The sequence below is a fragment of the Castor canadensis genome, chromosome 1 (genome assembly GCF_047511655.1).
Source record: "Castor canadensis chromosome 1, mCasCan1.hap1v2, whole genome shotgun sequence".
Classification (NCBI taxonomy): domain Eukaryota; kingdom Metazoa; phylum Chordata; class Mammalia; order Rodentia; family Castoridae; genus Castor; species Castor canadensis.
In genome coordinates, this window is record NC_133386.1 from 31595572 (window position 1) to 31610202 (window position 14631).

General features: G+C 36.9%; 1 protein-coding gene and 1 long non-coding RNA gene across 3 annotated transcripts in view; both read right to left on the reverse strand.

The window, feature by feature from the left end:
• Positions 1-1178: 1178 nt before the first annotated feature.
• LOC141423388 (uncharacterized) lies at positions 1179-7493 on the reverse strand. Its single transcript, XR_012448208.1, has 2 exons — positions 5016-7493; positions 1179-3971 (listed from the first exon to the last, which is right to left on the reverse strand). It is a non-coding gene; the product is annotated as an uncharacterized lncRNA (long non-coding RNA).
• A 171-nt stretch (positions 7494-7664) lies between these two features.
• Positions 7665-14631, reverse strand: part of Enpp1 (ectonucleotide pyrophosphatase/phosphodiesterase 1) — a 66385-nt gene continuing 59418 nt past the window's right edge. Inside the window, exon 17 of one of the 2 annotated variants that reach the window (XM_074074501.1) lies at positions 7665-11855. In XM_074074501.1, the coding sequence (XP_073930602.1) occupies positions 11685-11855 (171 nt within the window). In that variant the 3' untranslated portion in view covers positions 7665-11684. The remainder of the gene's footprint in view (positions 11856-14631) is intronic. The other variant, XM_020161001.2, reaches the window with a different exon arrangement.

Here is a 14631-nt window from a genome sequence, read left to right on the forward strand (position 1 = left end):
ATGAGCTAGACATTTTATGTATTTTGTTAGTAGATGTTTGCATTTGTTTCCTATCAATGTCTTAATCCAGGCTTTTTGCCCATTTTTCAGTTGAGAGTAAACTTTTCTTCATTTGAAGTGGGTTTTTTTATCAGTAGTACTTCATGCCATCGATCCACTGTTAGAACTCCTGTTTCAAGAATCTCTTCTGGTTTGGAATGTAAGTACTGATGCAGTAGAACTTGACGGATGAACTTGAACTTGCCATGACCTTGGTTTAAGCTCCTGCTTGTTCTTTAGCCAGGGCCAGGATTCATATTACAGAATTGCTGAGAAAACAGTTGAGAAAACACGTATGTCTACCACTTGAGCCACATGTCTTGAACAAAATAAGACCCAGCAAATAATAGGTAATATTATATTTACCATGATATTTGATCAACTATCAGAGATTCCTTGTTATTATAATCTTATTATATTGAGAATATGAAAATTTAAATTTCATATTTCATTTTCCCTACCAACCTTCCATGACACAACCAGATGGATGATTTTACTGCTTTCTAACACTTTTTAGTTCACTGAAATCTTAGCCAATGGTAGACTCAATTTCTCTGAATTTCAGAGAGAATGAAGCAGTGGGAAACTGTCTTTCCTCTCTGGTAAGGCACGGGAAGTTGCCTGAAATGTTTGTTGCAGATGTCGTGGTGGGTTGCTGCCATCTATTTATTTCCTCCTCACTGATGTACTTTTCCTTACAGAAGAAGGTCTGAGCTGGAGCTGGTGGGTGTGAGAACCACCCTTGCCAGTGAGCGTTTATGATGGCAGCTCTTTCCTGGAGAGACACCACATGTCTTGCAAAGAGGCTCCATTTGATACAACAAAGCCCTACAGAGTGCATTCTTTCCTCTTCAGCTCCCAAAGCAGCAAATTCAGTCTTAGTCTTCTACTACTTTTTAAATTCTGCCCTGCGCACTGGGAAGATAACTATAAGTGAGGTTTTTAAAGATTAAAAAAAAGCACTATCCCATGGAAATATCATCTAGCACATAAAAAACAGGAAGGTAAAGAAAAATTGATTTTTGTATACTTGTCCTATAGCTGCATTTCTGGAACAGATGTTTTGGTAGGATTGTCTTATTGGTTTTCATTTATCGGACATTCCTTTATATTGAGAGACAACCACGTGCCAGATTCCATACTAGAAATAGTGGATATAAAGTTTATTTCAGTTCTTAATTACAGATGACTCTGGAGATATGACAATGAAATATGAAGTTATCTATTAACATCACAAATATAGTCTAAAAAACAAAAATTACAGCCACTGGGAGAAAATTCCACCACACCAAAGTTGTCATCCTTATGAAAAATCACACCCTTGGTGTGACTTAAAGTCCTGTCAAGTTTTTAGTGCCTAAACTTATAGTTGAGACTTTTGTTTTACTTCCTTTATTTCACATATAGGATAATGCCACCTAAGTGTATTCATAAACTTCTTTTGGCAGTACTGGGGGTTGAACTTGGGCCCTTGTGATTGCTAGGCAGTAGCTCTACCACTTGAGCCACTCCGTAAGCCCTTTTTGCATTGGTTACTTTTGAGATCAGGTCTCACTTTATGTTCCAGCCAGCCTGGACTGCTATCCCCCTAATTTTGGTAGCTATGATGACAGGCATGTGACACTACACCCAGCCATTGGTTGAGATGGGGGGAGAGGGGGTCTCACAAACTTTTTGTACAGCCTGACCTCAAATCACCATCCTCCCGATCTCAACCTCCTGAGTAAGCTATGATTATAGGTTTAAGCCATCATGCCTGGCTTGAGAGGTTCTTACTATGTAGCCCAGACTGGCCTTGAACTTACAATTCTCCTGCTTCCACATTAAAGTGCTGGAATTACATGTGCCATCACACCCAGCTTCATAACATTTTTTGACAGTGAAAAATCGCTGGACAAGGTGGGTCAAAATTATTGAGATGTTGTAAAAATCTTCTTATATATCTATTAAATTATTTTGTATCTTTACTATATGAAGGCTGAAGTAGATTTTGAGTTCTGAATTTCTGATATATAATGGGCATTAAAAGTTAATTTTAAGTCAAAGCATTGTTATTCATATTAAAATTGTAAAATTGTTCCCTGAATTGATAATTTATGGACAAACATAAAGTTAAATTTAATATAACAGCATGAGGGGGAGATGGAGGCTTGTTTCATGCTTCCTTTTGGCATCCAGGGACTGAGTCTTTCATTTTTAGCAGCCTAAGATGTATTTCATGCATTTATAGCTTTTGTTTGGACATGGTTTCTAGTAAACATCTTTGTGTGTGTGTGTGGTACTAGGATTTGAACTCAGGGCCTCACACTTGCTAGGCAAGTGCTCTACTTGAGCCACTCCACCGGCCAACATCTTTTTTTTCAACCACTCAGCTATATTGGAAAGGATGAATGCAAGCATTACACACGGAAGGCGATGTATAGAAGTTGTAAAGTGGAGACTTTCTCTTTGGTTTCAGGCCATCTTAAGTACTACAAAGATAGTTACCTATGCCTGCCAATTGGCTTCACTGAAAGTCTGTTTAATAAAGGATCCAAATCAAGGATATAGGTTGTAGATTAGAAATGTTTACTCTATGGATCTGCAATGAACTTTAGACCATTTTTCTCCTTCCAATCATACAGCTGTCAACAATCCTTGGACTCAGTATCATACTCTGTGGGACACACCACCTCCTATTCCCCTGCTCTGCCCTCTACACACACAGGAAAGCACCCAAGATTCAGCAGTCAATTTTTATTTGTAAACTGACATTTCTTTAGAGACACCTATATTCTGCAAAAGATATTTTTTTCTCTCTTACAGTATGTAAACAGGCTAAAACTCAGGGAAAGCGCCACTGTTCTGTAGCTAGGATCAAATTTTACTTGGTGATTAGGAAAGCGCTCATACTCAGATTCCTGTGAAAAGTTCAGCATGAAGAATAATCAGTACTTTCAGTTTCAAAGCTCAAAAGCCAGTTCCTCTGAGAGAAAAGCATGCACCACAGCACAGGACAGAACAGTTGCTGTGATTAATGACAGAAAAAAGCTGGTGGGAATGGTAAAGCCATTCCAGAGGAGGTCTATGTATCATGCTTAGCTTATCTCCTTGCACAAGACCTGGCCAGCTGGCCTAAAGGTCATTAGAGTCCACATGTCTACTTATTCTGCTGGAATACGAGCATTTGCCTTCTTCCCTCTAGGGTCTGTCCTCTTTTCTCTGATACTTGAAAATATTTTTACAATTCTGCCTGGTTCTTTTTTCTGTCATGAATGCACTAAGTACGCAGGAAATTTTCTTTGGGAGTTATTTACCTCACTTAAGAAGCAGTGACCATACAAAGAATTAATGAAACAAAAAGTTGGTTCTTTCAAAAAATAAACAAGATCGATAGACCCCTGGCAAACCTGATTAAAATGAGGAGAGAAAAAACCCAAATTAGTAACATCAGGAATGCAAAAGGGGAGATAACAACAAACACCATGGAAGTCCAGGAAATCATCAGAGACTACTTCAAGAACCTATGTTCAAATAAATATGAAAATCTTAAAGAAATGGACAGATTTCTAGACACATATGATCATCCAAAACTGAACCAAGAGGAAATTAATCACCTGAATAGATCTATAACACAAAATGAAATTAAAGCAGCAATCAAGAGTCTCCCCAAAAAGAAAAGTCCAGGACCTGATGGATTCTCTGCTGAATTCTATCAGACCTTTAAAGAAGAACTGATACCAACCCTCCTTAAACTGTTCCACGAAATAGAAAGGGAAGGAATACTGCCAAACACATTTTATGAAGCCAGTATCACACTTATCCCGAAACCAGGCAAAGACACCTCCAAAAAGGAGAACTATAGGCCAATCTCCTTAATGAACATTGATGCAAAAATCCTCAACAAAATAATGGCAAACCAAATTCAACAACACATCAAAAAGATTATTCACCTTTTAAGATCTACAACTAACAATTGTGAATATTCAAGAGTGTGCACACTGTCTGAATTTTTTGGTACCAGAAACAAATACTGGAACCGTGTCAGTTTCTTCTTCATCATTTCTACTACAAAGGAAAGTAAAGCCCATCTCTATGGAATTGTGAATAATTATTATGAGATTGAGACAATCAGTTGGGAATTAACTTGGATCATTAACAAAACACAATATCTTCTATCTGGCAGCCTATAACATGATAAATAACATAAATGTTGATGATATTAATTAAAATAACAAGTAAATTTCTATCTTACTGAAGTGTGTTGATAACCAAGAGGTAAATTCTGATGTCTTTACTTTTTTTTTACGTTTTTATTAGTATATGATAGTTTAACAGAGGGTTTTGTTGTGATATTTCCACATATATGTATAGTACCCCATTTTGGTTCATGTCCTCGAATATTCTCTTTTCTGCCACTCCCCTTCTTAAAATGCCTGACAAGTTTCAGTTCTCCATATTCATACATGTATACAAAGTATCTCTACAATATTCACCCTCCTTTAACATCCTCATTAACTCTTCCACTCATGTTCTTAGCCTCTCTGTAACATGACCTGTTTTACATTCCTGTTCTGTTCATTTTTCAGTGTGGTTTTGCTGTGGTATTTTACCTGCAAATATATTATACTTTAGTCAGCTTAATATCATCCTTTCCACCCTACCCTGTATTGGTCATCTCCCTCTCTGTATATATCATATGTATATATACAGACATTATTGTATATATGTAGCATATATACAACATTTATATGATATATGTATGTGATATATGGCATATGATATATATAAAATAAAGTTTGTATTTATATTTGGATCTATCTTCCACATATAAGAGAAAACATGCAACCTTTGTTTATCTGAACCTGGCTTACTTCACTTAACTTGATGTTCTCCAGGTCCATCCATTTACCTGCAACTAGAAAATTTCATTCTTCTTTATGGATGAATAAATATTCCATTATTAAAAAAAAAAAAAAAAAAAAAAGATTATTCACCATAACCAAGTAGGCTTCATCCCAGGAATGCAAGGGTGGTTCAACATAAGAAAATCAATAAACGTAATAAACCACATTAATAGAAGCAAAGACAAAAACCACTTGATCATCTCAATAGATGCAGAAAAAGCCTTGATAAGATCCAACAACATTTCATGATAAAAGCTCTAACAAAACTAGGAATAGAAGGAAAGTACCTCAACATTATAAAAGCCGTATATGACAAACCTACAGCCAGCATTATACTTAACGGAGAAAAACTGAAACCATTCCCTCTAAAATCACAAACTAGACAAGGATGCCCACTATCTCCACTCCTATTCAACAAAGTACTGGAATTCCTAGCCAGAGCAATTAGGAAAGAAGAAGGAATAAAAGGAATACAAATAGGTAAAGAAACTGTCAAAATATCCCTATTTGCAGACGACATGATCCTATACCTTAAAGACCCAAAAAACTCTACTCAGAAGCTTCTAGACATCATCAATAGGTACAGTAAGTAGCAGGATATAAAATCAACATAGAAAAATCATAGCAAACTGAAAAAGAATGTATGAAAACAATTCCATTTACAATAGCCTCAAAAAAAATCAAATACCTAGGTGTAAACCTAACAAAAGATGTGAAAGACCTCTACAAGGAAAACTATAAACTTCTGAAGAAAGAGACTGAGGAAGACTATAGAAAGTGGAGAGATCTCCCATGCTCATGGATTGGTAGAATCAACATAGTAAAAATGTCTATACTCCCAAAAGTAATCTACATGTTTAATGCAATTCCCATCAAAATTCCAATGACATTCATTAAAGAGATTAAAAAATCTACTGTGAAATTTATATGGAAACACAAGAGGCCACGAATAGCCAAGGCAATACTCAGTCAAAAGAACAATGCAGGAGGTATCACGATACCTGACTTCAAACTATATTACAAAGCAATAGCAATAAAAACAGCATGGTACTGGCACAAAAACAGACATGAAGACCAGTGGAACAGAATAGAGGACCCAGATATGAAGCCACACAACTATAACCAACTTATCTTTGACAAAGGAGCTAAAAATATACAATGGAAAAATAGCAGCCTCTTCAACAAAAACTGCTGGGAAAACTGGTTAGCAGTCTGCAAAAAACTGAAACTAGATCCATGTATATCACCCTATACCAAGATTAACTCAAAATGGATCAAGGATCTTAATATCAGACCACAAACTCTAAAGTTGATATAGGAAAGAGTAGGAAATACTCTGGAGTTAGTAGGTATAAGTAAGAACTTTCTCAACGAAACCCCAGCAGCACAGCAACTAAGAGATAGCATAGATAATTGGGACCTCATAAAGCTAAAAAACTTCTGTTCATCAGAAGAAATGGTCTCTAAACTGAAGAGAACACCCACAGAGTGGGAGAAAATTTGCCAGCTATACATCAGACAAAGGACTGATAACCAGAATATACAGGGAACTTAAAAAACTAAATTCTCCCAAAACTAATGAACCAATAAAGATATGGGCAAGTGAACTAAACAGAACTTTCTCAAAAGAAGAAATTCAAATGGCCAAAAAACACATGAAAAAATGCTCACCATCTCTAGCAATAAAGGAAATGCAAATTAAAACCACACTAAGATTCTACCTCACCCCTGTTAGAATAGCCATCATCAGCAACACCACCAACAACAGGTGTTGGCGAGGATGAGGGGAAAAAGGAACCCTCTTACACTGTTGGTGGGAATGTAAACTAGTACAACCACTCTGGAAAAAAATTTGGAGGCTACTTAAAAAGCTAGACATCAATCTACCATTTGATCCAGCAATCCCACTCTTGGGGATATACCCAAAAGACTGTGACACAGGTTACTCCAGAGGCACCTGCACACCCATGTTGATTGCGGCACTATTCACAATAGCCAAGTTATGGAAGCAGCCAAGATGCCCCACCACTGATGAATGGATTAAGAAAATGTGGTATCTATACACAATGGAATTTTATGCAGCCATGATGAAGAACGAAATGTTATCATTCACTGGTAAATGGATGGAATTGGAGAACATCATTGTGAGTGAGGTTAGCCTGGCCCAAAAGACCAAAAATCGTATGTTCTCCCTCATATGCGGACATTAGATCAAGGGTAAACACAACAAGGGGATTGGACTTTGAGCACATGATAAAAGCAAGAACACACAAGGGAGGGGTGAGGATAGGTAAGACACCTAAAAAATTAGCTAGCATTTGTTGCCCTTAACACAGAGAAACTAAAGCAGATAACTTAAAAGCAACTGAGGCCAATAGGAAAAGGGGACCAGGAACTAGAGAAAAGGTGAGATCAAAAAGAATTAACCTAGAAGGTAAGACACATGCACAGGAAATTAATGTGAGTCAACTCCCTGTATAGCTATCCTTATCTCAACCAGCAAAAACCCTTGTTCCTTCCTGTTATTGCTTATACTCTCTCTACAACAAAATTAGAGGTAAGGGCAAAATAGTTTCTGCTGGGTATTGAGGGGGTGGGGGGGGAGAGGGAGGGGGCAGAGTGGGTGGTAAGGGAGGGGGTGGGGGCAGGGGGGAGAAATGACCCAAGCCTTGTATGCACATATGAAGAATAAAACAATAATTAAAAAAAGCAGTGACCTGAACAATACTTCATTGTGTGTGTGTGTGTGTGTGTGTGTGTGTGCTGTGTGTACCACATTTTCCTTATCCATTCATTGGCTGATTCCACACTGGCTATTGTGAATAGTGCTACTGTAAACATTATTTAGCCATAAAGAAGAATGAAATTATGTCATTTGCATAAAAATAGATGGAACTAGAGATCATGATCTCAACTAAAACAAGCCAGATTCTCTTATATGTGAAATCTAGTCCTTAAAAATGAATGCTAGGGATGTAAAACAGATTGTGTCTGGGGCGTGAGTACCAGCAGGAAGGGGGAGGGTGAAAGGAGAGTGTGGATGTATTAGGGGAGCATGATCGAAGTACTTTATACACATGAATGAAAACAGAACAATGAAACCTGTTGAAATTGTTTTAAGAAGGGGAGTGGAGGGGTCAACAGAGGGGGTGAATTTGATCCAGGTACATTGTATGCTTATATGGAAATATCACAATGAAAACCCTTTATACAATTAATAAAAATAGAAGAAAAAAAAAGACTGATCTGAGGCATGGCAGTAAGATTTGGGATAAAAACAATGGTTTCATTTTGTATTTGAAAAGTAAGGCATAACCTTTATTGGAAAAAAATAGAAGAAAGACATTTTCATACACAGTCAACCCACTATATGTATGGGTTTGATATCCATGGATTCAACCAAATGCAGATCAAAAATGTTCCAGAAAAAAGTTGTGTCTATACTCAATACATACGGATGTTTTTCTTGTCACTAGTCCCTAAACATCACAGCAAAACAACTATTTACATCGTGTTTACGTTGCATTAGGTATTGTAAGCACTCCAGAGATGATTTAAAGTACAGGGGAGAATGTTCATAGGCTATATGCAAATACTACTCCACTTTGTATAAGGAATTTGAGTAGCTGCAGATTTTGGTACCAAAAATTGATACCAAAATGTGAGGAGGGCCCGGGAACAAACTCCCCATGAATACAGAGGGATGACTGTATAGACCTCTGAATTTACCATTCAAATGGGAGAATGGAGGTCAACAATATGTTTTAAGTGGATGAAATAATAAAAGGAGAGGTCTCACAAATAGGAAAGAAAAAGAATCTGATACAAAAGCAATAGAAAAAAGAAAAGTAGGAGTAGATCTAATGTTCTTTCCTTTAAAGAGTCAACATGCATCAGTCTGATATGTCCTTTTAGAACAGAGAATTATAATAAAGAAAAATGAAGTCATTGTACATTATATGTTGGTAACTGTGACACACATAGAAATATCAGAAGTAATGGTATAAATGGGAGAATGCCAAGATGTATCCATCCAGGGGATATGAAAATGCCCCTTCTTTACCTTGCTCATCAGGAGAGCTCCGATTCATTGTCCAAGGCTTAGCTCAAAGGCTGGGAGTCACTGTTGAGATTGACAAGATGTACCAGTGTCCCTTTTGTGCTCCCTGGCACCCCACTCCAACAGTTCCCAGTCCTTAGGAACCCTTTACAGTTCTGCTGCCTCCTCTCCCTCCTCAAGACTGTGAGGATTATAACCTGTTTCTCTTTGTAATCTTGGTGTCTAGCACAGGGAACAGTCATCTATTCATTTAAATTAAACTTTCATACAATGCTTTAGGTAAAGTTGATCATGTGTCTATGTTTTTTGAAAATATATAAAAATCAGCAAGACAATTCTACAAAGATGAAATAGAAATTCACATGTAGAGAAAGCCTAGATATTACAAATAAAAGATAGGAAGAGTGAATGGTGGAAAGAAGGCAGACAGACTAGGGACCTCAGTACTTAGCAACACCACACTGGGCTAAGTTCCCTGAGTTTTCTTTCTAGTTCATCTATCTCAGACTTTGTGCTAAAAAAAAGTAGCAACCTGGAAACACTAGCAGATATAGATAAAAACCAAACAAACAAAAAAAACCTAAGAGAGGCCTGCTCTCTGTCCATCCAAAAGACCAGAAAAGAGGTAGCTCTTTTTTCTGAGACACAGAACAAACACTGTTCTGCTCTAATGAGCACCAAGAAAACAACCATGGCCCCTCCCACATTAACAAGGACCTAGTGAGGAGCCCAGCCTTCCATCCTGGCCAGGCTATAAAAGAGGTGTCCAGCTTCCCTGTCAGGGCAGTGTTAGGGAAGGCACAATAGGGAATGGGGAATTTCATCCCCACCTGGTGATAATGAAGCCTCCCCACCACGTAGTCCCACAGCATCAGTGGGGACCTTAAGAGAGCAGTAAGGGAGGCATCTACAGAGAACCTAATGAGGACCCAGATCCCCACCCCACTAACTCCTCCCACCCTAGGACAGGAGTTAATGGACAACCTGAACTCCCAGCCACACCTGGAAAGAAGACAGTGCCCCCAATTCCCTGCTAGGACGCTGCCAGAAAAAAAAAAAAAATCAGCTGAAGAAGGTTTGCATAAAATCCATATTCTCATAACAGAGTGCCTAGAATTATCTCGGTTTCAGTTAAAAATCATTTGCATACTAAGAAGCAGGAAAATCTTTTGAATGGAAATGAACATTATCACTAGATGCAAACACTGGGATGACAAAGATGCTGGAATTATCTGATGAGGATTTTATAGTGGCCATTATAAAAAATGCTGCAATGAGCAACTATGAACACATTTGAAACAAATGAAAAAATAGAAATTCTTGAAGAAATAAAAGTTGTCAGCAAAGAAATAAAACAATGGAAATTTTAGAAATAAAAAATGCAATTATTGAAATATAATCAATTGATGGGCTCAACAGTAGAATGGCTTAGACAGAGGAAAAATTCAGTGAACTTTAAGACAGAATAGTAGAAATTACAAACACACGATATACAATGAAACTTTCTAAGTTACTAAATAAATTTCAGTTACAAATCACATTATCTAATGGTCTTTGTGGCTAGTCCCTAACTAGCTGAAAAATGCTCACAATATGAAAGACATATAAAAATATTTGGTGTACTGATATACCTAAATTGTACCCAGGTAGGTTAGAAGTTCATGTAGCCTTTGAAGGTTCACAGGTTAAAACAAAAGCATATAATCTATGCAGTGGGGCAATTGAGTTCATTGTGTCATTTGTCACATCTACAGACAATTAAGTGATTGGTGACGTGTTCTCTTCAAATCTATGGAGCTTCTAAATTAACAGTTGGGCAGAGAACAGCTCTTGTGCACAGAGTAATACATTTCAATATCTCTATGAAAAATGCTACCTTGCACATGCCAATAAGTTCTCTGAAGTTTCACCCAGATAAGACCCAGTTTTAACAATCTAAAAGAACCACAGTTCAAACTATTTTTACCTGTTAATTATTATGCAACAAGATGGGAATTTTTTTTTGTACCAAATGTAAAGTCAAATTTTAGAATAGGTAGATTCACCTCACAGACTTTTCATCAAAATTAACTATTAGTGCTATTAAATCTGATGAAATCCAATCACAATTTTTTAAAGCATAATATTAATGATGGCTCTTGAGAAGGCACACAGAAAAAGCAGAAAAAGGATTTTGGAAATATTTTGGTTTCCATTAGGTTTTTTTTTTTTTTTTTCAATTAAAACTAAAAAAGAAGAAAAAGAAAAATTAACTTTGAGTTAAAAGGAATCCAGAATCCAGAACCACGTTTAGATACTAATGTAACTTGGACTATCCAAATCCTATTAATTAGTGTAGCATTTGCCAATGCCAAAGGTTTATAACCAATAATACAATTCTAATATTTAGCATCCAATGTTCACTGCTACATTTCTCTTAAGAGAAGAAGAGCACTTTTGGGTATGATCTGTCTTTACTCCCAGAATCTGAACAATCCACATGATTGTTACAGGTTGAGTCTGTGTGAGACAGGATAGGAACACTCTTCTGCAGCTGTGTTGAGTCAAGTTTCCCTGAGATGTCTGTATCACAAAGGATTCCCAGTTCTAACTCTGCTCGACAGTTTTCAAATAATGCAAGAGTGTGAGTAGAGGACTGTATAAAATATAAGGTTCTCTTAAAAAGATTTATGGTGCAGTTTTGGCAGAGAATAAAAAAGTCAGTCTTCTTGGTTAAAGGTTGGCAAATGTGTTTTCAACTTTAAAATGTCTGAAACTGGTTCTTTTCTTTCTTGATAGAAACTGAGTCCAGTGATGTGCTCCACATCTGTGATCCGTGCTCTGTGTAACATGAGCAACTCTTCAATCCATGAGGATTCATGCTTCCCATGCTGTAGGGATGGAAAATAAAGAAAGATCACCAGAAAACACTGAGTTCGCTTTCCTATTAGTGCTCCATCTGCCCTGGTTGCACCAGTTATGACACTGGCTCTGAAATGCAAGTATCACAAGATCTATTAGGCATAACCCCCCTTTTGAGTAGCTCGTACTCTTATATATGCATGCATATTTGCTTAATTATCAATGTTTGACAATTTAATTATACCAAATTTGGGAAAAAAGTATACTAGAACAGATGGTTACCTATTATGTAGGTGCAAGAAACCATTTGTGTGACATTTAAAAAAAATACTAGAAAACAAAAACTTTATCATATGATAGAAAGAACATGGAAATTAATGTGAAAATCTGGATTCAAGTTCCAGTTCTATGACCCTCCTATCAGGTCAACAGAGAAAAATTATTTAACATCTAAATCTTGATTCCCTTTCCTGAATCCTCCTTCTATGGTGATTTTGAGAATTAAATGTACTGATATGTATAACCACATTACACAAATGCATGTTCTTTCAGGAATGCATTATCTACAAAATAACATGAAAAACAAGACTTGCGGACATTGTAAAACACGTTATTTCTGATTACAGAGTAAAGTCTTAGATGATATGAGAAAGTAATTAAAGGCAGATATTCTGGCAAATGGAAGCAGAGGTGGTTGTTGAATCAGGTAACAGAGATGGAAATCATACAACCATCTGTCAGTGTAAACTTTTCTGAAATGGCTACTGGAGAAGGTCAGGTAAAGACAGTATCCACTGGTTGATGGGCTCTGATTATCTTGAATGACATCCACCAAAAAAGGTCCAGGCACTTTCAGACATGATTAGTTAAAAATGTAAATTTTGATTTTTCACATACAAAGCAGATCAAATATCTCCATTTTCCCATTAGCCCCAAGTGCTCACTACCTAATATTCAAGTCTCTCTCTCTGCCATAGTCCTTATACCAGCTCTGGGAGGAAAAGCCCTGCCCTAGTGGACTCCTCTATGAGTAGATAATTGCCATTTATTCTAACATTCACAGGAATGGGTAAAAAGTATGTGTAGGACATCTGTTCCCTCAGGAGAATATCCAACTAATCCTTAGTTACCACAAAACAGATGAAACAGAAGGAATCAATAAATATGTATAAGATACCTTAAAGACACCTCTTTCTGATTCAAGTTCATCATATAGGTATATGGCCATCATAGAATTTGATAAAAATGTTTTCAACTAGATAGTGATATAATAGCTTTTGTGATGGGAGAGTAGAAAAAGAACTCAACGCTTACTTCATGGCACTTAACATCATTGTGGTCAATGAGATGTTAAGCCTGGACTGCCTTATTTTGTCAGAGGGACACAGAATTGAGACATGAAATTTAGAGAATGAAAAGTCGCCTTCAACACTTGCAGGCCAAAGACATGTAAGAGTGGTGGGGCAGAAAGGAATGGCATGGGTCCCTAAGAGCCATCCCAAGACTAGGTACCGCTAAAGCTCCTGTTACTTGCTTAAGTCCCAGTATTTGTTTCTGTTATTTGCTATAATACACAACTCTGATACATTTAATGACAATTTAATCTCTCAAGGAAAAGACAGTAATTAAGAAGGGAATACTTGATATGTATCTAACAGTGTCCACAATACTAACCATTGGCAGTTACATGCTCATTAGGCATCCAACTTGCTAAACTTCGAATAAAGTTCTACTATTCTGCACTTAATTCTGAAGAATAAGGAAAAAGATAACTTAATAAATGTTCTGTGAGGGATGGGCAATTCATTCTGAAAAGTAATCACAGAAACGGTTAAGGAGAGATACATCTTGATTTTAATTTTAATGACTGATACAGACATTCCTGAGCCCACAGATCACTGTTTGGTTTTCTGCTGTGTCCCCAGTACTTAGAGTACCTGGCAATAAATATGTAATCAAGGATCGGTGGCTGGACAAAGGAAGTAATGAATGAGTGAAGGCAACACTCACTCCTGCTGAGCTCAGATTGGATCTCAAGATCTTTCCGACCACAGACCTCCAAGTATTTACCTACAAAATATGGTGTGAATGCAAATTTTTTGAAAACTAAGGTCTAGACTTACTTAGTGTAACTTCAAAGGAACAAAAAACGAAAAGAAAACACCTAGGGGGCTGGAGTTGTACCTCAGTGGTACAGGATATGCTCAGTATACACAAGGTCCAAGGTATAATCTCAGCACCAAAAATAAATAAATAAATAAGAGAAACAAACAAAAAACAACCAGCAAACCAACCCTATGAAAGAAAAACATTTTGGCTTACTATAAGGAAAACACTTAAACATTGCTCCAATTTTATGAAGCCCTGCCTGGCGCTGGGGGCTCATGACTATAATTCTGAATACTTGGGAGGCTGATATCAGGAGGATCACAATTCAAGACCTGCCTGGGAAAATTGTTCATGAGATCCTATCTCCAAAATAACCAGAGCAAAATGGACTGGAGGTGTGGCTCAAGAGGTAGAGCACCTGCTTTGCAAGTGTGAATCACTGAGTTTAAACTTCAGTTCCACCAAAAAAAAATTTATGAAGTCTTAATGCTTAAATCTATATTTTAGATTTATAAAATTCTGAGCAAATAAGGTAACACAATAGCTTCCAAATAACAGAATGAGAATGTAATACAAGAGGAGAAGGTTTGCATAATAAAGTTATATATGGAATTTATTTGAAATGTTATCTAAGTACAACTTTCAGAATGATTTATGTTCAGACATTTTTGGAATTTTAAATCCAGTTTTGGAATT